The sequence below is a fragment of the Kogia breviceps genome, chromosome 2 (assembly GCF_026419965.1).
Source record: "Kogia breviceps isolate mKogBre1 chromosome 2, mKogBre1 haplotype 1, whole genome shotgun sequence".
NCBI lineage: Eukaryota > Metazoa > Chordata > Mammalia > Artiodactyla > Physeteridae > Kogia > Kogia breviceps.
The window spans coordinates 130,493,723-130,517,684 of NC_081311.1; the positions used below are offsets into that span (position 1 = coordinate 130,493,723).

General features: G+C 41.1%; 1 protein-coding gene across 1 annotated transcript in view; it reads right to left on the bottom strand.

Annotated features, from left to right (window-relative positions):
• Positions 1-23,962, bottom strand: part of ITGB6 (integrin subunit beta 6) — a 72,988-nt gene that overhangs the window by 24,014 nt on the left and 25,012 nt on the right. Inside the window, exons 9-11 of the mRNA XM_067027519.1 lie at positions 11,857-11,946; positions 5,583-5,717; positions 4,944-5,361 (exon numbers count right to left, since the gene is read on the bottom strand). Coding sequence (XP_066883620.1) covers positions 4,944-5,361; positions 5,583-5,717; positions 11,857-11,946 — 643 coding nt within the window. The remainder of the gene's footprint in view (positions 1-4,943; positions 5,362-5,582; positions 5,718-11,856; positions 11,947-23,962) is intronic.

The following is a 23,962-nucleotide window of genomic DNA, read 5'->3' on the forward strand; positions in this document are numbered from 1 at the left end:
TATGTGCATTATAAGCAGAGAAAAAAGCATAGGTAAATGACAGAAGTGTGTAATCATGTGACCTGCTTAATACCCATAGTAAAGTCACATGAATAAAGCCAAAGGTGAGTATGGGGTGTCCGTAAGGATAGGAGGAAAAGGTCAACAAAAATCAGAAATCACATCATGAAAAGCTTTATGGACTAAAGTAAGAGGTTTTATCTTGAAAGTTATGAAATTTTAAGTAAGGGAGAGACCTGAAGAGATAGCTATGTGTCTAGAAATGTCCTGGCATCAGTAGAGAGGGTCAAACTAGACACAGAAAAGCAAGTAAGGAGGTTCTCCCAGCAATAGAGGCAAGAAGATATGAGGCTCTGAACAGTGTCCATGGGAGTGGAAAGGAAAGGGGATGAAATTCATGGCATGGGATGCCCAGGGTGGCAGGGGAGGGGAAGAGAGAGGATGGAATCCTCCCCAGGTCACCCCCTTGGGCTGCTAGCTGGATGGGGCAGCTGTTTACTGCCTTGGAATGGAAGTAACTCATGCGGTGCCTTATCCCCAGTGCCTGGCACAGAGAGTGCTTAATTGTTAAATGAATAGATTGTTCTGAGGCAGAGGAGGAAGAGCAGCTTAGGATGGGGAAGACAATGAGTTCATTTTTGGTTTGAGTTTGAGGGACCCATGGGTGGTTGAATACGTATATATAGCCCTGAAGTTTGGGGTTTGGAATGCATCAGTGATAGATGGCGGTTGAAGCTGATGTCGATGAGATCATCTAGGGCAAGCAGATAGAGTGAGGAAATCCCTGGAGAGCATCAGCATTTAACATGTAATCAGATAATGGGATCCTCACAGAAGAGGCTGAGAGACAAGAGGGGCTCCTGAAGAGCTCCTGACGAAGTGGCCACAGAGTAGTGTCTGAACTACTATAAAATGTTAAATAAAGTGTTTCAGGTAATGGGCTTGTGTGTTCTTTCATAATATTTTTTGGGTGCCTGCCATGCCCAAGATTCTAAATTGACTTTTGCTATTCCAAACAAACAGCATTTACTTACAAATTTCGTAACTGACACTTTTCTTCAGAAAAGGAAATGCACACCAGCTATCACCTCCCAAGTTTTGCTCTTTGGCAACATTCCAAAGGCATGTGGGCATGGTGGTGGTGGTTGAGTACCTAATGGGTGAGTGCACAGGTGAGGAGCCAGACAGCACATGTTTGGGTCCTGGCTCTGGTACGGGCTGGGCCAAGTTGGGAAAATTACTCAACCTTTCTATGTCTCAGTTTCCTCATTGGTAAGGAGGGGTTATTAATAGCACTACTTCATCGGATTGTTATGATGATTACCTGAGATAATATATAACAATGTTTAGAACGGTGCTTGGCCCATAAATAAGCAATATATAAGTTATTATCATTACTCCTAAACACTATCCAGTAAGAAGAATCTGATAGCAAAATTATCCATCAGTATTAAAACTCCTGGAATTATACTGAAAACAAAACAGCTGTAAAAGAAATCACAAGTGAGGCAGGTTTCCATTTGTAGGAGGCACTGCCACGTTCATTGTAGAAAGAAGGATTCTGGGTTTTCTCTTGTAAACTTTGGTCTAGAAGGTCGTTACTTTTCTATCTTCATGACCTGGCCTTAAGAGACATAGAGTAGGAAATCACAGAACAGAGGATAAACCACAAAGATTTTGAAGCTGGATTCTGACTTCTCCTGGTGTATGTGTACCTGTATCTATACCTATATCTATATTTATATATCTACATCTGTATCTGTATCTATATCTGTATCATCTATATCTATATAGAGAGGGTAATATAGTAATTTGTACATATATATACTAAAAAGACTTACACTTCTCTAATGAAAGATGAGTTGAAATTTATCTGGATCCATGACATTAAGACTGCATTTCATAACCTATTTAATTCATAATTGAACTAATTAATTCAAAGCTAAGAATAGTTAGGTTATTTAGGCCAAAACCATTCATTTAATTTTTATATGTAAGCTAACCTCTAAAGTACAATTGCTTTTTGTTTCTTCCTCAGCAAAAGGGGAAACTTACTTTCATGATCGGGAGTGATTTCCATATTGGAGTTTATTCTGAAAAATGTATACAGTATATAAATATTGTCAAATGAAATGTGCATTTCCAAAGCCTTTGAGAATGCCCAAGTGTATCACTGCATATAAGAATTACTTGGCAGAAGTTTTAGAAAACCCTTCCAAGAGCTCCTTTCAGAACTTAGAAACACTCCCTTTCGGTGGGCCTTCCAGAACCATTAACCCAGTCACAAAAGTTGTTAATTGATATCCACAAACAACCAATTATCTAAGGTACCTGTTCATACAACAATAACAACAACAACAAAACTTCATAATGGCTTCATGTAGAGGCAAGATGATAACCAAAGATCAAGAAAAAATTATCAGACTCTTTTGAGAGGGAGAGATCTTTCTGGAATGCCATTGACTGATAACTAAGTGCACAATGGCAGGAAGTTTTTTTCTGTAGTGCTGTTTGCCTGTTAGAGTTTCCAGTCTCTTAGAATCAAAATTTAAAAGACTAATGGGGGCTTCCCTGGTGGCGCAGTGGTTGGGAGTCCGCCTGCCGATACAGGGGACACGGGTTCGTGCCCCGGTCCGGGAAGATCCCACTGCCGCGGAGCGGCTGGGCCCGTGAGCCATGGCCGCTGAGCCTGTGCGTCTGGAGCCTGTGCTCCGCAACGGGAGAGGCCACAACAGTGAGAGGCCCAAGTACCGAAAAAAAAATATAAATAAATAAAAGACTAATGGAATTTGGGCAAGGGAAAAATCAATGGAGCCCTCTATCTTTGAGTTTTTACAGATGGATGGAAGAAAGTGCATGAAAAGAACATTGTGATAATGGCCCTTCAGAGAAGCAGCACATTGCAGAGTATGTTAGTTGTAAAATAAGTGAGATTTACACGAGAAATGAGGCTGTAGCATAGTCAGGCCTCTGTGACAAACAACAGCAACAATAGCATGTGTGTTCACAAGGCCAGGATCAGTTTTATCCCTACGCTAAGCACAATGCCAGGCACATAGTAGGTGCTCCATTGCTCTTCACTGAATTTGAATGATTGTACTTTTATTATACCTTTTAAAAGAGAAAGTTACTAATAATAGAGGAACATCCCTTGAGATGTTACTGAACACAAAAACGCTTTTGAGAAACAGTCATGGTTGAGGATGGGAAAGTACCCCAATGTATGAAGGAAATGGGCATTGGTGAAGTTTTCTGAGTCCAAATGAAAAAAATTGTATTTTCGAAATAGAATTTCTTTAGCGATCACTGTATCTGATTCAAAGAGAGGCACTGTTGTCAGACCACCTGAACTACAAATGCACAGATCAAGTTGACTCTGAATTTATGTCCGTCCGCATGTGTGACACAAAAGCAACTGAAAGACCATTAAAAAACGGGAAGAACTGTGTTGCTGAACGTAACCCATCAATTTACACAGCCTTAGACCTCTGACTTCAGATCTAAAGGGTGAAATACAGGTGGGGTCATAATTGCTGTTATACTGTATTTGATTACACTTTGGAGTTCTTTCTTTTTGAAAGGCAATTTCAAATGTCTTAGGCACATATTCTATTAAAGATTTCTATTAGAAATGCAATCTGGGGTTCCGCTGAATAGATTCTTTTTGAGACTTGGTGATGGCCTCTGGCTTCAGGCTGTGTTCTGTCTGCATTGTGTGAAAAGAAGACCAATGTAGGTTTGGAAACACACCCATTAGATAAGAAAAAACACCTTTGAATGAAAGGGGAGAGAAATGTATCTCAATCTGGACAGACCCTAAACTTTTCACTCTTTGGTGGGGAAGAAAGAAGGCAGCCTCAGAAGAGTCTATTGGCAGCAACAGCAAGAGCCAAGAAATGAAACGGAGGTGCACTTCTAAGGGTATCAGATGGTTTTCAAAGGCCTTTTCCCCTGAAAATCAGTCTCTTTTATATGTTCCCGACACTGTGGTTTGAAAACGTAACTTGCTTAGTTTTCTGTAAAGATAATGGCTTTCTGTTTTGAAAAGCTATCTGCTCACACACTGTGAAAAAAAAAAAAGACATGAGCTTAAATTCAGCATTCGGTTACGATTTCAATTGTAACACAAATCTGTATCATTTAAAAGTATATTAACACATTTGTAATTCTTGTCTGACTAGATTGTACTTAAATATGTATGTGCATCTCTCAGAATGATTTTATAATAGTCATGTTATATGTAATATAGTTTTAAACTAAAGCGATTTTTACATCTACAAAGGATGTTAGAACATAAATATTTCTGCTACTTAAAATTTATCTCAGCCTCAAAAAATTCCAAGGACTTTTCATTTTTACCCTTTCCATAGCCTTCTTCGCATATGTCCTTATTCATCTTTATTATATCCTGTGCCTAACATAGTATCCGTTACATAACAGGTGTTTAATAAATATGCATGGAGTGAATGAAGGCCCTGAAAGTCCATTTAGAATTTTTGTGTCCCTCGTCCTTTGTAGTATACTCCTTAAGTAGCCTGGCTTTTTATCTTTCCAAAGTAATAAGCATTTAAGAGTTGAGTCAGATACCAAGAGCCTGATCCAGAATAGTCTGGAAGATAATGGAGTTCAATTACATGCAGTTTTGTGGCATCTGGGTAATAACCAGAGAAGGCATCCATCGTTTACCTCCTTACTCCCAGGGAAATAATAATAGAGATGTAAGTTCAGCTGGCAGAGATCTCACCCCTAAGGAATGTCAGAGCCAGAAAAAAACATAAGGGAGGATCAGTTACCTTAGCCTAAAGGTCAACCCACTCAACTGATCAGCAAACATTTATTGAGCATCTACTGTGCCCAGGTGGCTGTGGAAGGTGCAAAGGATGCAAAGCCCTTCCTAGATATGTGCACAGTCGCCCTGTAAGGTGGATTTGGACATGGCCTACCTCCACAGAGCAGCCCTCTGTGTCTCACGCAGGAGAAATTGTCACACTGGCAGTAAGGGCCGTAAATGTCTCCATAGGGGGACAAGTGACAGATGCACTGCCCGCAGTAGCAATCGCCTCTTCCACTGCACGCGGGGAGTCCTGGGGCCTCCTTGCAGGAGTCAGTGCTCAGCGTGTCCTCCCCACACTCGCAGTGAGGACCCATGTGGCCAGGGTGGCAGGCGCACACTCCACACTGGAAGGAGCCGTTCCCGTTGCTGCATCTGGAGCTGTTCACCTCCACTTCCTTCTCACAGTCACAGCTGCATTCCGGACTGACAAGGATCTCCAGGGCGTCCCCCAGCCCCACAGGCTTTATGATAATGTGCCTACTTCTTCTCTCACAGTTTGGTATACTCACAGTCACATTGAACGAAGCCTGGAAAAAAAGAAAATACTAATTATCTTCTTCTAGTCGCCAATATGCATGGGAAGGAACAAAGCTGCATGGGGATCAGCTTTGCGAAAGCATTTATTAGGAAATCTTTGAAAATCGCTTTTGAAATCCTTGAAAGGAAAAGTCCAGCTTCAGTGCACTAAGGTAACTTCTGACAGATCATCTAGATGTTTGTTCAGATGACCTATGGGACACCTACTTACTGTGTCTCCCACCTTCATGTGAGAGCATTTCTTTTGGTGTGGAAAGGGGGTCCCGGTATTGCAGACAGCTGTGAATGACAGGTTGAGTCCTTCTGTGTCTCCTAACACCTCCAGCTCCACCTCAGACCGGAGTTCCTTTAGATAAGACATAAAGAGTTGAACAAAGTCACAACCAAGAAATAGAGCCAGAAGAGAAGAATCTGTGAATCATGTTCATTAAACAACAAATAAATAAAATTAAATTGGGTCTAAAAGAAATTCACCGTATCACCAATCAAGCAAGAAAGCAAGCAACACACACACACACACACACACACACACACACACACACACACGTCATATTTTATAGAATCTAAGATGCCATCAATTATAACGTACACCATTATTTTATGACAATTAAACTATGACAAATTACCTTGAGATCGTTCGGCACTACATATGAATCAAACCTGTCTGTCTATCATTGCTTTAAAAATTATTTTATCCATTTTGAGGGTTTGACAAATTTCTCCAGTCCTGAATTGCATTGCTTGGCATATAAAAGTCAAATCTTTTGCTTGTATCTCAGTAACAAAATATAACAATAGCTTGCTTTACTTGTATTCTAAGTATCAACATTTTTAGGTCCCATAAAGCAGCTGGTTGTTACTTTATAAGGAATACAGATCATTCTCCAACAATGAATATTTGCTTCGCTGGTATCAGTACTTGCTTCCCTCTTATTCTGTTTTGTTACATTTCTGCACAAACAATAACTTTTCAGTGTTGAGTGCAAACCTGGAAGATATTTTAAAATAGCAATTGTACTCAACACTTACAGTACCAACAGTGTACTTAACAGTGTACAAATTGAAATGACAATAACACATACAGTTACTGCCAAATTTATACACGTGCAGACCATGGAAACTACATTGTGACTTCCATTCTGTTGAAAGCATTGGTAAGACATGACTAATTATAAAATGTATCCCAATTTTAGAGATGTTAAAATGTGAGAGAAACTGTGCCTTGAAATCAGTGCTGGAATTTATAGACTCCCTATTGTACATTTAGTATAGAGCCAGGTCTGGGGGAATGGGTGTAAGACAGGATTTCTGCCCTCAAGATGATCATCTTGCTGAAAAAAATAAGATGGAGCCAAGTGAAGCAGTTAACATACAACGTCAGTCAATGTACCATTAACTTAGAAAAAAAAATTGTGTAATACATAAGGGTTTGGGAGAGTTCAGGAAAGAGGGTGGTCAGTGAAGGCTGAAGTATTAGAAGACTGGTCCTCAATGGCTGTGTTGGATTTAGATGTGTGGAGGGGATGACAATGGTATTTCAGGAGAGGGGACCAAAAGAGAGAAAGCTCAGTGCTTTCTTTTCTTTTCTCAATGGAGAAAAGAGGCGCTCAGCCCAAGCCTGCACCCCTACTGTCCGGGGAGACACCAGACCACAAAGAACCCTGAGGTTTGGAGAGATGAGTTAACACCTGCGGGAAATATTCCATGAAGCTTTTAAGCAGCTGCCAGATTTACTGAAAAGGCAGCTCCAGGGAGGTTGTCTGGAAGTTATGTGCAGCACAGGCTAGAGGAGGGGACAGGAAGATTTAAGTCAAGGAGGCCGGCACGTTGCTGCATTCACCATGAGTGTCAAGGAAGGCGAAGGGAGAGCTGTTTTGCGGGGGGAAGCTAGTGTTATCATTCAGACCTTTATTCCTCTTTCTTTTATAGAAGAAAAGCCTGTATTGGGGGGATTTCAAAACCAAATTAATTTCAAATTAATTTCAAAACCAAATTATTTTTAAAAAACAGAATAAAAACAAATTGTAAAATACTAGGAATTAAGTTATACTTCATCTAAAAGGATTTGAGTCCCTATACCCATTTCATTGATAGAATTTTAAAAGCATATTCTGCTTCAAACTTTCCTGAAATATAATTTTGCCAACTTCATGGTACGATGACCCTGCCTTCCTCCTAATTCTAAGTTGCTGACTGTAAATTCTAAGTCACTCCTCTTCCCTGCTTTGTTATTTGACCCACATAGTCACTCCTTCCGTAAATGGGCACAGGCTGACTTTTCAGAATGTAGTCTTTGTCAGAGATTAAAGTGTCATTTCGCAGTCCTAAAGATTATTCCCATCGTGTCTTACGATTTCAATTTCTGCCAATTTAGCATTAAAATATACCCTTTAAATCTGTTTTCTCTCAACTAGTTACATTACCAGTTTATTCATTCAGAAAATATTTATTGAGTGTCCACTAGGTACCAGACACTGTTCTAGGTGCTTGGGAAACAAAAACGTCTAAAATAGCTTACTCCTTGATTGAGTTTATACTCCAGTGTGGGAAGACAGAAAGGCAACCACACAATAAATAAGAAAATTAGGTAGTACCAGGAAGGTGATAAATGCTATGGAAAAAAGTTAGGGTGGGATAATGAAGATTAAGAGAGTGTGAGCAGGGGTTGTAGGCTACAATTTTTAAAAAGTGGTCAGGGTAGGATTCATTAAGAGGGTCACATTTCAAGAAAGTGAGAGGAAATTAACCACGCAGATATACGTGAACAGAGTGTTTCAGGAAGAGGGTGCAGCCAATGCAGAGGCCTTAAGGCAGGACCATGTCTGGCTTGCTCTGGTAGCAGAAGAGCGAGGAGGGCAGGTTTGCTGCACTGGAGCAGAATTAGAGGAGAGTAACGGGAGGTGAAGTCAGAGGTGATGGGGTGGAGGGGAAAAGACCTGATAGGATCCTCGTAGGCTGTTATAAAGAATTCGGCTTTTATTCTACGTAAAATGAGAAAGCAATTAGGGTTACCAACAAAAGAGTAATAGGAGTTGACTTAACATGTTTCATGAAAATTCTGGCTGTTTTGTTGAAAACAGAATGTAGGAAACCAAAGGTGGAAACGGGAAATATCATTTAGGAGGCTTTTGCAATAATTCAGGTGAATGAGGATGGTGTCTCCAACTAGGATGAGGACAGTGGACGCAGCAATTGGATCAAACTCTAAATAAATTTGAGCGTAGAGTCAACAAGATTTCCTGATGGATTAAATGTACAGTGTGAAAGAAAGAGAGGGAGTCAAGGATCGTTTCAAGCTTTTTGGTGCTAGCAACATGAAGGATGGAATCACCATGAGTTGAGAAGGAGAAAACTATGGCAAAGTATGTTTGGGAGAGTCCAGGTTACTCTGCTGATTTGCCAACTAACATATCAACTGACTCCTAGATCTCTCCATTTGGATGTTTACTAGAGAAATATAGCATGGTTGCTGGGCAGCATTGAGGGCCAGCTTGAAGTCCGTGATCATGAATTTAAAGTGAGATCCGGTAGCATGATTGTATGTTTTTCCCATTCCCATTCAGCGGTGCAGAGTGGACAGTTGGATTTTACCAGGTCCACTATTGGCCAACCACCTCAAAGGAGTGATAAGGTGCAGGGGAGTTGAGAGTGTGTCTAAGGAGTGACCACAATGTTTGAATTTAAGCTGAGGGGCCAGATGAGAGAGGACCTCAAGGGGATGAGGAACTGTACACAGAGGACAGGGTCAATTAATTGGAGATCCTGATGGGTTGGAAGAAATATTAGGGGAACTAGCAAGAGTGAGGTGAAAAGATTGGAAATGGTGAGCAGAGAATGGAATGTATGTAACTGAGACTATTGGCAATGATAAGGTTTAAGGTATGACAAGAGTGTGAAGCTATGAGGAGGTAATTAAGAGGGAAGGGAACAAGATCATTTCAGAAGCAGAGTTCAAGAAACTGAGAGTCCAGGGTACGGGAAGGATCATATATATGTATACATATGGGCTGAAATCATCAAGAAATAAGACAGGAGTGGTGTTGGAGACAGTGGCACTGTGAACTAAACGAGAAATGAGGGATATGACCTGAAAGTTTGTAGCTGACAGCAATTAGGACTAGTGAGTGACATAATCTAACCAAAATGAAGGAAATCTCAGCAATGATCTAATTGGAATATCATATTGCAAAATTCACCAGGAATATTTTAATGTGAATTTCCCAAAGAAAGGACATAAATGTTTGTTTGTATATTTCATCTTTTCACTCATTCATTTATTGAGCATATACTATGAACCAGGCAAAACAAAACAAGTCACTTCCCTTCTGGAACTTAAATGCCAACAGAGGACTTCACCTTTGGGAGTATGGATATTTCAGCAGCTTTTATTATGTGGTTAGGGAAGGAAGGAAAGTAGTGAATGATGGCCAGGTGAATACACATCTGGTATTTAAGTCTTTTTAAATGTCAATACAGCACTGTAAAATACTGAGCTGAAGTTTATCATCACTAATCTTAAATACAAATTGTTTGCCTCTGCCCCACTACAGGTCAGAAGTGTTTTATGTTTTCTCTCAATATAGTCTCTTTACTTCTCTTTCTTTTTTATAGGTTGGAAAGAAATCTAGTCTATGGATCCCCGTATTTTAAGGTCCTTTTAGGACACATTTAAAAAATAACACAACAGATCTGTTGCATACTCACAGTGACTCACAGAGCTTCAATCATAACTCCAGAGCAAGATGGTTTGATATAAGAATAACAGACACTTCATATTTTTGAGACAGTAATATAAAGACACAAGATTCACTTCAAATGTTTGATGTCTTGATTTCAACTACTCTGTAAATTATGTGAGTGATTGGGGATGTAAAGTGAGACATAAACTCTGACAGAGCAAGCAGGGGCACAGACAGGGCTGGTCAGACAGGAGGGGAAATATTTTTGACAATTCACTGTTTTCTACTTTGCTTAACTCCTTTGAAAAGATTAGTGACCAGCACTTTTGAGAGTCCTGAGTTAAAGAAAATTGAGTGTGTTCTAATTCAGTGAAGAATTGCCATGTGATTTTACTTGATTCTACACATTAAAACTTTACTGCATGAGAGGGAGGAAGGTTTTTATAGTATTTTGTTGACAAGCTTTCCTGTCTGGAAGAATTTCAAGCATGAACTAGCATGGTGATTAAATTTTTATGTGAGCTAAGAAAACTGAAGTTTCTGAGGGTATGAATTAAAAAAAACCCCTCATCCTATAACTTTAATGGACCATGTGTATTTTCTTCTTTGAGAAAATGTATTCGAGAAAAAATAACTTGCTTTTCCCTATGAAGGTGAGTTTCAAAATTGGTGGGGTGATGTCAAAAACACTGGGTTTTTTTTCTCAAAATACGTGACTCTTCCTTCCCTTAAAATTCTACCAAGACATCTGTGAGAGGAATCTGGACACACCTATTTTTAAAAAACTTTCCAGATGATTCTGAAATGTCAAGGAACACTGGTTCAGTATATGCCAAGTATTGGCATAGAGTGCATATGGGTCATTTATTTGTCATTTTAAAGGATCAAAATTAGAATTTTATTCATTTGCTATTATGTAACTCTGTTTAGAGCAAATATTAGAGCTTTACTGCTTTATAAAAGTTTATTTTTTTCATTCCTGTCCTAATTTAGAGCTTCATCTTTGTGTGTGTGTGTGTGTGTGTGTGTGTGTGTGTGTGTGTGTGTGTGTGTTTCTTTGTAAGTAAAGGCAAAAAGTGGGGATGATAATGATATTTAGGAACCAAAATAAAAAAGAGTTGGCAACTGGTCATCCACTGTTGATTGAGTTATAAAACGGTGACATAGAGAGAAAACATGGCAACCCTGAAGGTATGTATCTTATTTTAAGGGAAGAACTCTGTCCTCAGGCACTAATTTACAAAGACAAGGCAAAAGAAAAAAAATGTATTTATGTACATATATGACATAAAACCAGTGGAAAATTTCCTTGGTTCTCAAAAGCAGAGAATCTACAAAGTGGTTCCTGGTGTGCTTTGGTGTTTTTTCCTTGTTATGATTTAGTCTCATTAAGCCTGTGGAGTTAGTTCTCATAGCTCTGTTACTCGTTGGCAATTTAAACTTAATTTTTTTTTCAGGCAGAGAAGAGGGAAGCTTAATTGTACCACTCATGAAGCCTTTTCAGTCAAATTAAAATTTTGCAGGTGACAGTGCTGTTGTTGGTTATTACTATAAAAACAACCTTTATGATCAGGTTTATGATTTTTCTACATTCTGCCCCACCTTCTGGGAAGAATATCTGCAAATAAGGTGAACAAAATTTATACTTTGGATATAATTTTTTATATCCATTAATGCAGAGAGATTTTCTTTGGATAAGCACTGTCTCTACCAACAAAGGAGAGTGCATTTAACAGCCTAAAACATATCTTAGATTTTAAATACCAAAGAAATGCAAAAAGAAAACCCAACAGTAAAATATCATACTTCATAAGCCGAGATGATCAGCTGGAGAATGTTTCCAGAGTCCTTCTGAAGGACCCCTACGGTAGCTCCAGGAATGAGTTTTGCATAATTCTGTAAACAAAAAAGAATAAGTCAATCTTTGCTCACTGTAATTGACAAGCATTAAGTGTGGGTTCAACCTGCTGGTTGAGATCACCTCTCTTTAACTGGCCAGGAGAAACAGGCTCTGGATAATAAACGGGTGTTTCTCCTGAAACTGTAGCCCTGTCTGGTGCTGCTTCCTGTTTTCAAGTGGAAAAATGAAAAGGCCAGAGCTGCTGCTAGGGAAATCTAGCACCTGTGGTGGCCTTGGTCTAGGGCTGTGATTTACATCACAATGGGAGTCAAATCTCAAATAGAAATAACACTTATATAACATCTTCCATTCGTAGAGTATCCTTTGTCTAAAAAGCTCTGAGCATACTACCAGGAACTGTCTTCTCTTTTTTGTAGCATTGCGGAAACTAAGGTTTGGGTCATGTGGGTCCCTCACTGCTCTCAGGTCACCCTGCAGGTCATTCAGTCCAGAGGTCTTAATTGTCAATCATTGTCAATCGCTTGGTGGAGCAAAGGAGTGAATTGTTTGGATGCTTACTGTTAACTGCCCCTTTCCTAGCAGTTATGAGTATGCTTTTAGGGATGTCAGCATGGTACTGGGGTTGGTTGGGATCGCTCCCCACACATCATGACCCTGTGAATCAGCACCTCCCTTTTTTTTTTTGCTGTACCTGTACGCGGGCCTCTCACTGTTCTGGCCTCTTCCGTTGCGGATCACAGGCTCCGGACGCGCAGGCTCAGCGGCCATGGCTTACGGGCCCAGCCGTTCCGCGGCATGTGGGATCTTCCCGGACTGGGGCACGAACCCGCGTCCCCTGCATTGGCAGGCAGACTCTCAACCACTGTGCCACCAGGGAAGCCCAGCACCTACCTTTAAACTATCTGCATTCTCCACCTACATTGCTTCCCCTGAGATGTTGTTCCTACCAGAGGAGAACTCACAATATTAGCTCATCCCTTCAAGTACCAAACATGGCCAAGGACTGAAGCATTTCAAAGAAGGCAACTTTCTAGACAGTTGAAAATTATCCCTTCCTTAAGTTTTATGTTTTAAAACTTTATTTTCAAACAAACTTTTTGAAAATGTACAGGACACATTCTTGTCTTCATAAATAAAGACATTCAAGCATACCTTGACTTTTTTCTTGAAGAAATAGTCATACATATCAATATTAACTATAACTCTATAATTGTCAAAGGCTTCTATCCATAGAATTTGCAGATAGATCACATCCTCACCAAGTGGACCCCAACTGCTATGCTTTTGTTTCATTTATTTGTTTTTAAATAGTTTCTGTCTTCTCCTTGTTAAGCTGTGAGGTATCACTCACCTACCAATTCACTCATTTATTCATTTACTGTTGCATTCACCAACATCTATTAAGTAGGCTTAATATGCTGTGCTACATCAAGAAGAAACAATCACTCATTTTGTCAGCTGTTCTCTTCTAAAGTTTCCGTGTATTGTGAAATCCGATGACTGAATTTATTACAATTGTAGGTAAAAAAAGAAAAATAAGCTTTGAGTGAAGAATTCAGGGCATCTCCTAAAGTTCAAGCATAATGATATCCTATCTTATTCCAAAGAAGATTTAAGTAGTTTAGAAAATGCACAAAACTAAATTAGAATTAATAATCATGATACTAAGTAAATAAATCAGGATGAGGGGAACCCAAGAGAGGAACAAACGAAGCCAGGGTGATGTGGGAACACCAACATGTTTGGGCAAGTCCTGGGCACTTGCAAGAGGTGGGCACCCGGCTCAAGTCCAAACCTACTCCTCATTTATGGAAAAATGGGCTTTGGTTTTAATTTGTGGGTTTTGCAATGTTCTACTTATTTCACCATTCATAATTGTGTTTAAGTTTGAAGTTGATGGAAAGCTGAACTGTTAAAAAAGTGTCAGTCGTCCGTCTGCCTTGACACTGTGTTTTATTATTGAAGGGGCTGTGGATAATAATCCAGGTAACATCCCTCCCGTTACTTTGGGCCCCTCCATCACTGCCTATTGATGTGGGTCCCCCAGTCAGATAGAACTTGTCAAATACGAGGAAGGCATCAGTTCATCAATTCACCTTTTCAAATAAACACATGTCAAAAGGGCCATGAAGCGTGAGACCTGTGGTTAACAGCAAATACCTAAATGGGAACTTGAATTTCACTCAAGTGGAACTGGAATGTGTGTAAATTTGACTGGTTCCAGAAGAGAAGGTGGAGGGAAACTTTAGAGTTTGACAAAGAAAGGTGTAGAGACTTTTGAAAAAGTATTTCGAGGCCCTTAGCTTTGTATGAAACTGCTATCCTTGAAAAATGTCCTGGTATCCCCAAGGCCAAGACATAATGGGTATTTTCCAGACACAATAGTTCAAGGGGCCTCCAGATTCTGGGTTAATTCTTTTTTTTTTTTTTTTTTGTGGTACGCGGGCCTTTCACTGTTGTGGCCTCTCCCGATGCGGAGCACTGGCTCCGGACGCGCAGGCTCAGTGGCCATGGCTCACGGGCCCAGACGCTCCGCGGCACGTGGGATCCCCCCAGACCGGGGCACGAACCCGCGTCCCCTGCATCGGCAGGCAGACTCTCAACCACTGCGCCACCAGGGAAGCCCTGGGTTAATTCTTGGTTAACAAAGCCAAATCCATCTACTTCCTAAAGCATAATTATGATCCTGCATGTGGTGTGACATTTGGCTTTTGGCTACTAGGACAAATGGTTTAAGATTAATCACATTTGTTGATTGTCACCGGAGTGAGGGTATAAAGTAGTTGGCATCTAGGAGCAGTACCCAGGGATGACACTGATCATTGTGGAGAGGAAGACTATTAATTAATTTCTGGATGCTGATTCCCCCCAAAAGCATTGCAAATAACTAACTAAGAACATGGACAATTTGGCTTCTTGATCTAACACTGTAAAAAATACACTTTAAATCTTGTAGTATTATGATTACTGTAAATATCGTGTGTCAAATTCATTTCTGTCACTAAAGCCCTAAAGTGTTATTATAAATTGTCCTGATTAAACATGTTTAATGTTAGAAAAAGGATGATTTTGCATGCCTGGATGTGATAAATTATAGTAGTGTGACTGGAAAAGAGAACTCTTGGATATTAGAAATGATGAACCCTGAAAACACGATGTGGCATGAGCTGATTAGAAATGCAAACTCCTATGCTTGGACTTGAATTTCTTGGGCCTATGCTCCCTGTTATCTGTCCATGGATTATCTTAATTATGGATTTTCTCACTTTCCTCCCCACCATGCCACCCAGGAGTTCCTGAGGTTGCTTTTCTCACTCCTGTTTGCAAGGTTGGCTTTTTCTGCTCACCTTCGTTTCCTTAACTTCCTTCATCAAGCCCTATTTTTTCGTTCACGTTGCCCCAACCTCAAAAAAGATTTTGTATTTGTCCAACAGTCTGCATTTGCTCCCTAGAAATCTCCTGTTTGTCAAGGGTAGAGGGTCAGAAGTGGAGAGGCCGTGATTTAGCCGGCAGGCATCGAAGGCTTCAGAAGATAGTGCCTGGATTCACACCTGCACACTTCAGGTTCCTCTGAGAGAGCATCTCTAAGTTCAGGGCCTCTGGGTGTCTGGCTGCCAGAAATCAGGGGTGCACTCCTGCTCGGCTGAGGGCAGAGGAGCTGCAGCCCCACACACCTGCAGCCCCAGGTAGCCGTGGACCGGCTGTTGGTTGGTTTTCTCTTTAAAGAGACTCAGGTTGAGGACCTTGGCAGCCTCTCGGCTGCTCTTGGTGCTATATTGCTGTTCTCCGCATGGAAGAGACAGCTCCCGACGGGCCTTCGTTTCTGCTTTGACTGCACTTCCTGCTGGGTTCACTCTCATCCTCAGGTTCAGAGTCTGGCTCTGTTCTGGGATACAGTTTATTATTAGCTGTATCCTTGCTGGGCATTGTGATTGGGTTTTTGCCTTGGATGGTGACTCGAACGTGCTCTCATGTCCTCCTCTGGTGACATTTCTGCTGTAGCATCATGGTTTCCTCACCACCTCAGACCACACGACTCATGTGCCTCGTCAGAGGGGGGGAAGTCAGAAGTCAACTGGCCCTATATCTGCTAGTAGCATTTTAATAAAGAATTTGTAAAACCAAATATTTAGAGCAACCTGCTGAGTCTCTTTCGGCTTTGTGCTTGCTTAACTCTTTCTGTGGGGCCTCACTGATGTGGAGGGATTTTATGCTCAGCGCCGTTTATTTTCAACATTATATGATTAACCAATGCCACTGTTCTTGTTCTTTAACTATACTTACTAAATGTTTTTTTGCAAAATATATTTATTAAAAGGTTGGCTTGTATAGATTAAGAACCTATGATCTTATGTAAGCTTCTCACAAATATTTTCTCTAATCTTTCACAGTATTTTTTTGGTCATCATCTTGTGATGACCCACCTTAGTTAGTGGCTCCTGTTTCTGCATTCTCCCTCTCTCTCTCTCTCTCTCTCTCTCTCTCTCTCTCAACTTTAGTAGCAGTATAACACACATTCACAATGTACAAGGAATAAGTATACCGTTCAATGAATATTTTAAAAGTAAACAAGCAAGTATAACCACCACCAAGATCAAGAAATAAAACACAATCAGCCCCTAGAATCCTCCCTTGTACTGCTTCCTAGTCTTTACTTTTCCTGTAAAAGCCTACCCATTATTTTAACTTTTATCACTGTAGAAGTCGGGGGAGATATCTTTGTTGCCTTAGGGATGACAAAAATGTCTTAAGTAGGACACCAAAGCACAACCTATAAAGGAAAAGACTGATAAATAAAATTAAGAATTTCTGCTCTGAAAAGATGCCTTTAAGAGACTGAGAAGAAGCCATTGAACGGGAGAAATATCTGTAACACATGCATCTGGATCAGCACCAGAATGTTCTAACAACTCCTACACACCAGCAAGGAAAAGACATCTCTTTATAAAAAATGGATATGTCAGAGGTGAAAGATTATGTGAAAAGTGTTCAACATCATTAATCATTAGAGAAATATACCTTGAAATCACAATGAGATGCCAGGGTGCACCCACTACAATGGCTACAATGGAAAAAAACTGATGATGCCCTTACACTCTTCCCGCTGGAGTCTAAATTGATACAACCACTTTGGAAAACTAGTAGTAGCTACTGCAGCTGAACTTGACCTAGCAGTTCCACTCTTAGGTGTATCCGCACAACAGAAATGAACCCACAGTGTATGGCTGTTCTGAGATGAGCAAATGTGCAGAGAGGCATTCATTCTTGTTGCCATCAAGAGGATGCTTCTCAGTAATCAAGATGTCACCTAAATCGGAAAAAGTGCCAGTAATTCTGAAACAGTCTCAGATCCTTCAGGTGTTTGGCCATAAGGAGTAATCATTTCCTACCTGGATGCCTTCTACCTGGGGGTGGACCCAGGGGAAGTGTATACTGGGCAAACTTCTCGGCATTCCCAGCACAGCCTGCCTCTTTCTTAATCTCACTCCTTCCACAGGAGCTGGTCCCAGGACCGAGTCCTCCTGAGCTGCAGTTACCAATTCAGGGAACCTCGTAACAGGGTAGAGAGGTCCTCATAAGCTTCCTGACATCTACAAGCACCTCCTGCTTTTCAACACCCGCATCCTCAGAAACCCAAGGCTCCTGGAGCATCTGTCGTGTGGAGACTCTGGGGCAGCACCAGGGAAGTGGCAGGAATGCTGAGGAGGGGATCACTTTGCTCTTTGTCTCCTCCATTCTACATCCACTCACTGGTCTGGTATGATGAGCACATCCTGCTGATAGGGCTAAAAGCACTAGAGCTCGCCTGATCTGCTGAACTACCATGATCTGGGAGAGAATAACTGGCACTGACATTCCTACCTGACAGTGTCATCTCTTTCATTCTCCACAGAAGTTCTATTTACTGTACTTAGGTACCATTATTATCCATAATAATATCCATTATTATACCAAGATACTGAGGCCAAGAGAGTTTAGGTAACTTGCCTGAAGTCAACCAGCTTGGAAGTAGTAGAGCTCGACCCACCTGCCATGCTCTGTCCTGGAGTTAGATCTCTTAACCAGGCCACTGACAGTAGGTGCCTGGAAATTGCTCTCCTGGTCTGGTGATATCATTGGTGAGCCAGAGAGAGGTTAATGAGTAAACCTAAGTTAACTGAATGTATTCGCTTCCTGGGGCTGCTGTAACTAAGTACCACAAACTGGGTGGCATACAACAAAAGAAATTAATTGTTTCACAGTTCTAGAGGCCAGAAGTCTGAGCGCAAGGTGCCTCAAGCTCCCTCTGAAACCAGTAAGGGAGGGTCTCTCCTTGCCACTTTCTCGCTTCTGGTGGTTTCTGGTAATCCATGGCTGTCCTTGGCTTGTAGATTGTCCTCCAGTCTCTGCCTCCATAGTCACATGGTGACCCCTTCTGTGTCTCTGTCTCTGTGTCTCTTCTAAGAACACCAGTCATAATGGATTAAGGGTCTACCCCGCTCAAGTATAACCTCATCTTAACTAATTACATCCACAAAGCCCTATTGCCAAACAAGGTCATGTTCTGAGGTTCTAGGTGTTAGGACTTTAACATATCTTTGGGGCAGGGTGGGGTGGGGCACAGGCACAATTCAACCCATAAGATTCTGCTAGGGCTCTTTTGATTTCTTTAACCTTTAAAGATACATATTTTTTGATTTATTTATTCGACTTAGTTTTGGCTGCATTGGGTCTTCGTTGCTGCACATGGGCTTTTCTCTAGTTGCGGTGAGCGGGGGCTACTCTTCTTTGCTGTGTGCAGACTTCTCATTGTGGTGGCTTCTCTTGTTACGGAGCGCAGGCTCTAGGTGCACGGGCTTCAGTAGCTGTGGAGCGCGGGCTCAGTAGTTGTGGCTCGCGGGCTTAGTTGCTCCGCGGCATGTGGGATCTTCCTGGACCAGGGCTTGAACGAGTGTCCCCTGCATTGGCAGGCGGATTCTTAACCACTGCGCCACCAGGGAAGCCCCTAACCTTTAAAGATTTTAAGCCTTCGTTTTACCTGGAAAAGTGAGTACCTTGCCCGGTCACAGGGCTAATAAGTGGTAGAAAGAGGTCTTGACTTTAAAGCAAGCGCTCACTTGGCTCTACCTGTTCACTGTGCAAATGCCAACAGCCATGGCGAGGGAGTCTCATTGGGAAGTTAAGGTAATAATGCCTGGTATTTATATATATATATAGGGGTTTAGAGATTACAGAACACTTTCCTACTCAAAGCAAAAAGAAAGGAAGAAAAAGCGTTGTGTCCGTAATCACTTTCACATTGAAAGGCTACATCTTGAAAGAAATGTAAGAAGTCGTGAAACCATAGAGGCAAAAACATTTTTTTTTCCTGGGGTACTGTACTGCACTTTTTATCTGGTCAAAGTAAAACAGCTCTTTGGAGGTGAAAGCCCACTTTTGTCAGGAAGTGTGCTTCTTGCAGAGCTGGGGGCCGGCTGGGTTGGCTGAAATAAGTCCTTCTGAACGTAATCAGAAGGCTTTCTTCCCCTGAGGTCTTTCATTCTTGTGAGGTTTTATTCTCCTGTTCATTATCGGTAAACGCAGGGCTCCCGGTATTATGCAAAAGTTTACCCCCAGGCTCGACTGTGTTACTAGGACTCCCAAGATTCCAAAAAGAATATGTAATTGTTTCTGGCACTAGGTAGCGTGAATGTCTGTCTCTGGGTTGCCTGATATCGGCTTTGCCTTCAGGCTTTTAATTGTCAGCATTCCACAGTCAGACGGGCAGCGATGGGGGTGTGCTAATTAGATCAGGTGCTTGATCTTGAAGTCTGTACCAGCGATGACTAGGTCGTCGGCTTCGGAACTTTTGAGCACTCCCTGTCTTTCTCCCAGTCTGCCCTGGAATGTAATTATCTTGTCAGCCGAGAAGCTGCAGCGCACAGCTGAACGAGTGCTCGGCAGCAGTCACAGCGCGATAAGGGAAGACAAATGGCCCACCGTGCGTGACTGTTCTGAGACAAACAAACGCACAGAGAGGCACTGGAGAATGGAGGCTGAGAGAACAAAGGGCCTACACTGTGTATTTGTTCCTGAAGATACTTCAGATCTTCTCTTAATAAGATTACCCTGCCTTTTGAGAGGGATTGCAGCCCTTTGCTGGTGAATGCAAGTCCCAAGGCTTTGGAAAGCTGCTTTCAAAATGGGAAGAAACCTTGGGCTCAGTAGCTAGCAACCTATGTGCTCTGCAGACCAAAAGTCAGGTAATAAACCTTTGAAGGATGACTGGTAGGAGCACAGTGAAGAGGACCAGAAAATAGAAAGCAGGTATCTAGGTGAGGACTGCTAAAGAGGTGATGGCCCTGCTACTCCAAGAGTGGGGGTGGACTAGTAGCATCAGTGTCATCTGGAAGCTCGCGAGAGATGAAAAATCTCATTTTTAACTTTTTGAGGTAACTCCATACTCTTTTCCATAGTGGCTGCACCAATTTACATTCTCACCAACAATGCACGAGAGTTCCCTTTTCTCCACCACCTTGCCACACTTGTCATTTCTTGTCTTTCTGACGATAGCTATTTCTAACAGGTGTGAGGTAATATCTTACTGTCGTTTAGATTTGCATTTTCCTGATAATGAGTGATGTTGAGCATCTTTTCATGTGCCTGTTGGCCATTTGTATGCCTTCTTTGGAAAACTGTCTCTTCAGGTTCCCTGTCCATTTTAAAATCAGATTTTTTTTGTTTTCTTTTGTTTTTGTACGGCCTCTCACTGTTGTGGCCTCTCCCGTTGCGGAGCACAGGCTCCGGACGCGCAGTCTCAGCGGCCATGGCTCACGGGCCCAGCCGCCCCGCGGCATGTGGGATCTTCCCGGACTGGGGCTCGAACCTGTATCCCCTGTATCAGCAAGCAGACTCTCAACCACTGCGCCACCAGGGAAGCCCAAATCAGATGTTTTTAAAACTATTGAATTGTATGAGTTTTTTGTATATTTTGGTTATTAACCCTTTATCGGGTTGCAAATATTTTCTCCTATTCTTTGGTTGCCTTTTCATTTTGTTGATGGTTTCCCTTGCTGTGCAGAGGTTTTTTAGTTTGATGTAGTCCCACTTATTCATTTTAACTTTTGTTACCTTTGCCTTTGGAGTCAGATTCAAACAATTACTGCCAAGACTGATGTCAAGAGGAACTTACCACCTATGTTTTCTTCTAGGAGTTTTACAGTCTTAGGTTTTACATTTAAGTCTTTAATCCATTTTGAGTTAATTTTTGTGTATTGTGGAAGATAGTGGTCTAGTTTCATTCTTTCACAGGTGCATATCCAGTTTTCCCAGCACCGTTTATTGAAGAGATGTTCCTTTTCCCATTGTATATTCTTGCCTCCTTCATTATAGTTTGATTGACCACACATGAGTGGGTTTATTTCTATCATATGATCCAGCAATTCTACTTCTGGGTATTTATCCAAAGAAAATGAAAACACTAATTTGACAAGATACATGCACTCTATGTTCATTGCAGCATTATTAAAATAGCCAAGATATGGAAGCAACCTAAGGGCCCATCAATGGCTGAATGGATAAAGAAGATACTGTATACATACACGATGGAATATTACTCAGTGATGAAAACGAAAGGAATCTTGCCATTTGCTACAAGAATGGACCTTGAGGGCATTATGCTAAGTTAAATAAGTCAGACAGAGAAAGACAAATACCTTATGATTTCACTTACACATGGAATCTAAAAACAAACAAACTAATCAAATCAGAACAAAATAAACAAACAGAAAAGCCAAGTTCATAGATTCAGGGAACAGATTGGTGGTTGCCAGGGGTGGGGAGGTGAGGGTGTGGGGAGGAAGTGTGAGTGAAATGAGTGAAGGAATCCAAAGGTATAAACTTTCAGTTATAAAATAAGTCATGGGATGTAATGTACAGCATGGTAACTATAGTTAATAATACTGTATTGCATATTTGAAAGTTGCTAAGGTAGTAAATCTTAAAAGTTCCCATCACAAGAAAAAAATTTTTTAACAGTGTGATGACAGGCAGTAACTAGACTTATTGTGGTGATCACTTTGGGCTGTGTATACAAATATTGAATTGTTATGTTGTACAGCCAAAACAGACATAATGTTATATGTCAATTATACCTCAATAAAAAAAATAGAAAAGAAAAAAATGCAAAATCTCAGGCCTCAGCCCAGACCTCCTAAATCAGAGTCCATATTTTAACAGACTCCCTGGGTGATTGGAGACACCAAGGGAGATTTTTAAAAATACTGATGCCTGGGTCTCAGCCCCCGAAGATACTGATTTAATTGGATCAGGGTGTGACCTGGGCCTTGAGTTTTTTAGAAAGCTTCTTAGGTGATTCTAATGAGCGCCAGAGTTTAAGAATGTCTGGTACAGAATGACCTGTCCACACCATTCTTGTTGTCAGGAGGATGCTTGCAGGAATAGCTCTGGCAATTTGGAAAATAAAGGTGTTATGTTTTTAAAACTATACACCTGTAATCCATACGGGGTCCTCAGTTTGTCATACACCTGTGACATCTATTTTCTACTCAACAGCAAAAGTGGTGTTTTCAAATGCCTTCTACCCATGGAATAGCACTATGCTTGCCTCCCTTGGCCTTCAAGACTGGGGGGGTCTTGTTTTAGCCTACCTTTCCCACTCCAACCCCTTCTATCCCGGCTCACATCAGGCTGACAAACCTCTTTTCAGTTTGTCAAACACACTGAGCACTGAGTATTTTGCTACCTCAGGGCCTTTGCACACTCCTTCTCCTCTTGACCACTCTTAACCTTCAGGTTGCTGCTTTATTCATCACTTCTTAAAAAGGGTCTTCCCTGAAGATACTATGGAAGTAAGGTCTCACACTCTCCTCTTCCATTATTCCCCATTGCTGTATACTCTTTTCCATTTTCTTAGTAATTCTTTCAAAGCTTTTAGTATGTGGCCCAAATATTTCATGAACATACTAAAACATAAAAAATTATTTGTCGTTTAGAAATTCAAATTTAATTGGACATCCTGTATTTTTATGTGCTAAATCTGGCAACCCTATAGAAGATGTATGCCAACCCCTGAATTAGTGAATAAAATGTGCCCAAATTGTTCAAGCTCAACGAAATTTTCTATTTCAAAAAATTTCTGTTTACTTTTTGAAGATTCAAGACTGTAAGGGCAACAAGATACTGAACTATGTTGTAACTAACAGTGGCCCCGTTGTAGCATAGTTTGAGCTCTTTCAGATAATGAGCCATAAAGTTAAAACATACAATACTCTCAAATTTCTCTTATGTTTGGGAGCTGTCAGTTTAACTTGTCCCTTGTGCCTTGATGTCCTCTGTAATTGTGTGAAAGGCTGTGCCATGTGGAGAATGCATGGGTACAGTTAAACTCTGCATGCTAGTCCAAGAAGGGGTGAGCTTCCTTTAATCATAGCTGTAATTTGGTCCAGCCTCACAGATACAGAGTGGCCACCTGCAGCCATAGGAAAGGCTTCAGGGGATAGATGGGCAACTGAGTCCCCTCACACTGTGGACCCTCCTAGGAAGGGAAGTGTAGGTACACAGCTTTGAGCACTTTGCAGCATGGAGAAGAGCCTTTGAAGGAACTGAGTTTGTTCACAGATGTCAGAGTCCTCACCAGTAGGGCACTTTCAGGGGATAAGAAAATGGGTACTAGAAATAATTTGTTGGTCCTATTAAAGATGTTGCATGAATGTATAAAAAAGTAACCAAGTATCATTGGAATATGTAAAAAAATTGACCTGGTAAGTAAAAGCGTAGTAATTGTGGATGTTCTGGGGCTGCTAGCGGTGGGCAGCAAGTTTTGCTTTCATTTTAAAACACACACCCTCTAAGTCTGGCAACCACAGATTCAGAATTCTGTAGAGTGACCCCGATTTCATCTAATGCTATTCTTATTAGTAAAAGTGGTTGTTCAACATATAACTAAGTGCAACTTAATTTTTATGCCCTTTTAAGACTGTAAATATATAAACACATTCCAAAAGTTTGAACATACTTAATGTGTACAATCTGATACCAGTTATGTTAAAACATGTAAATGCATGTAAAAAC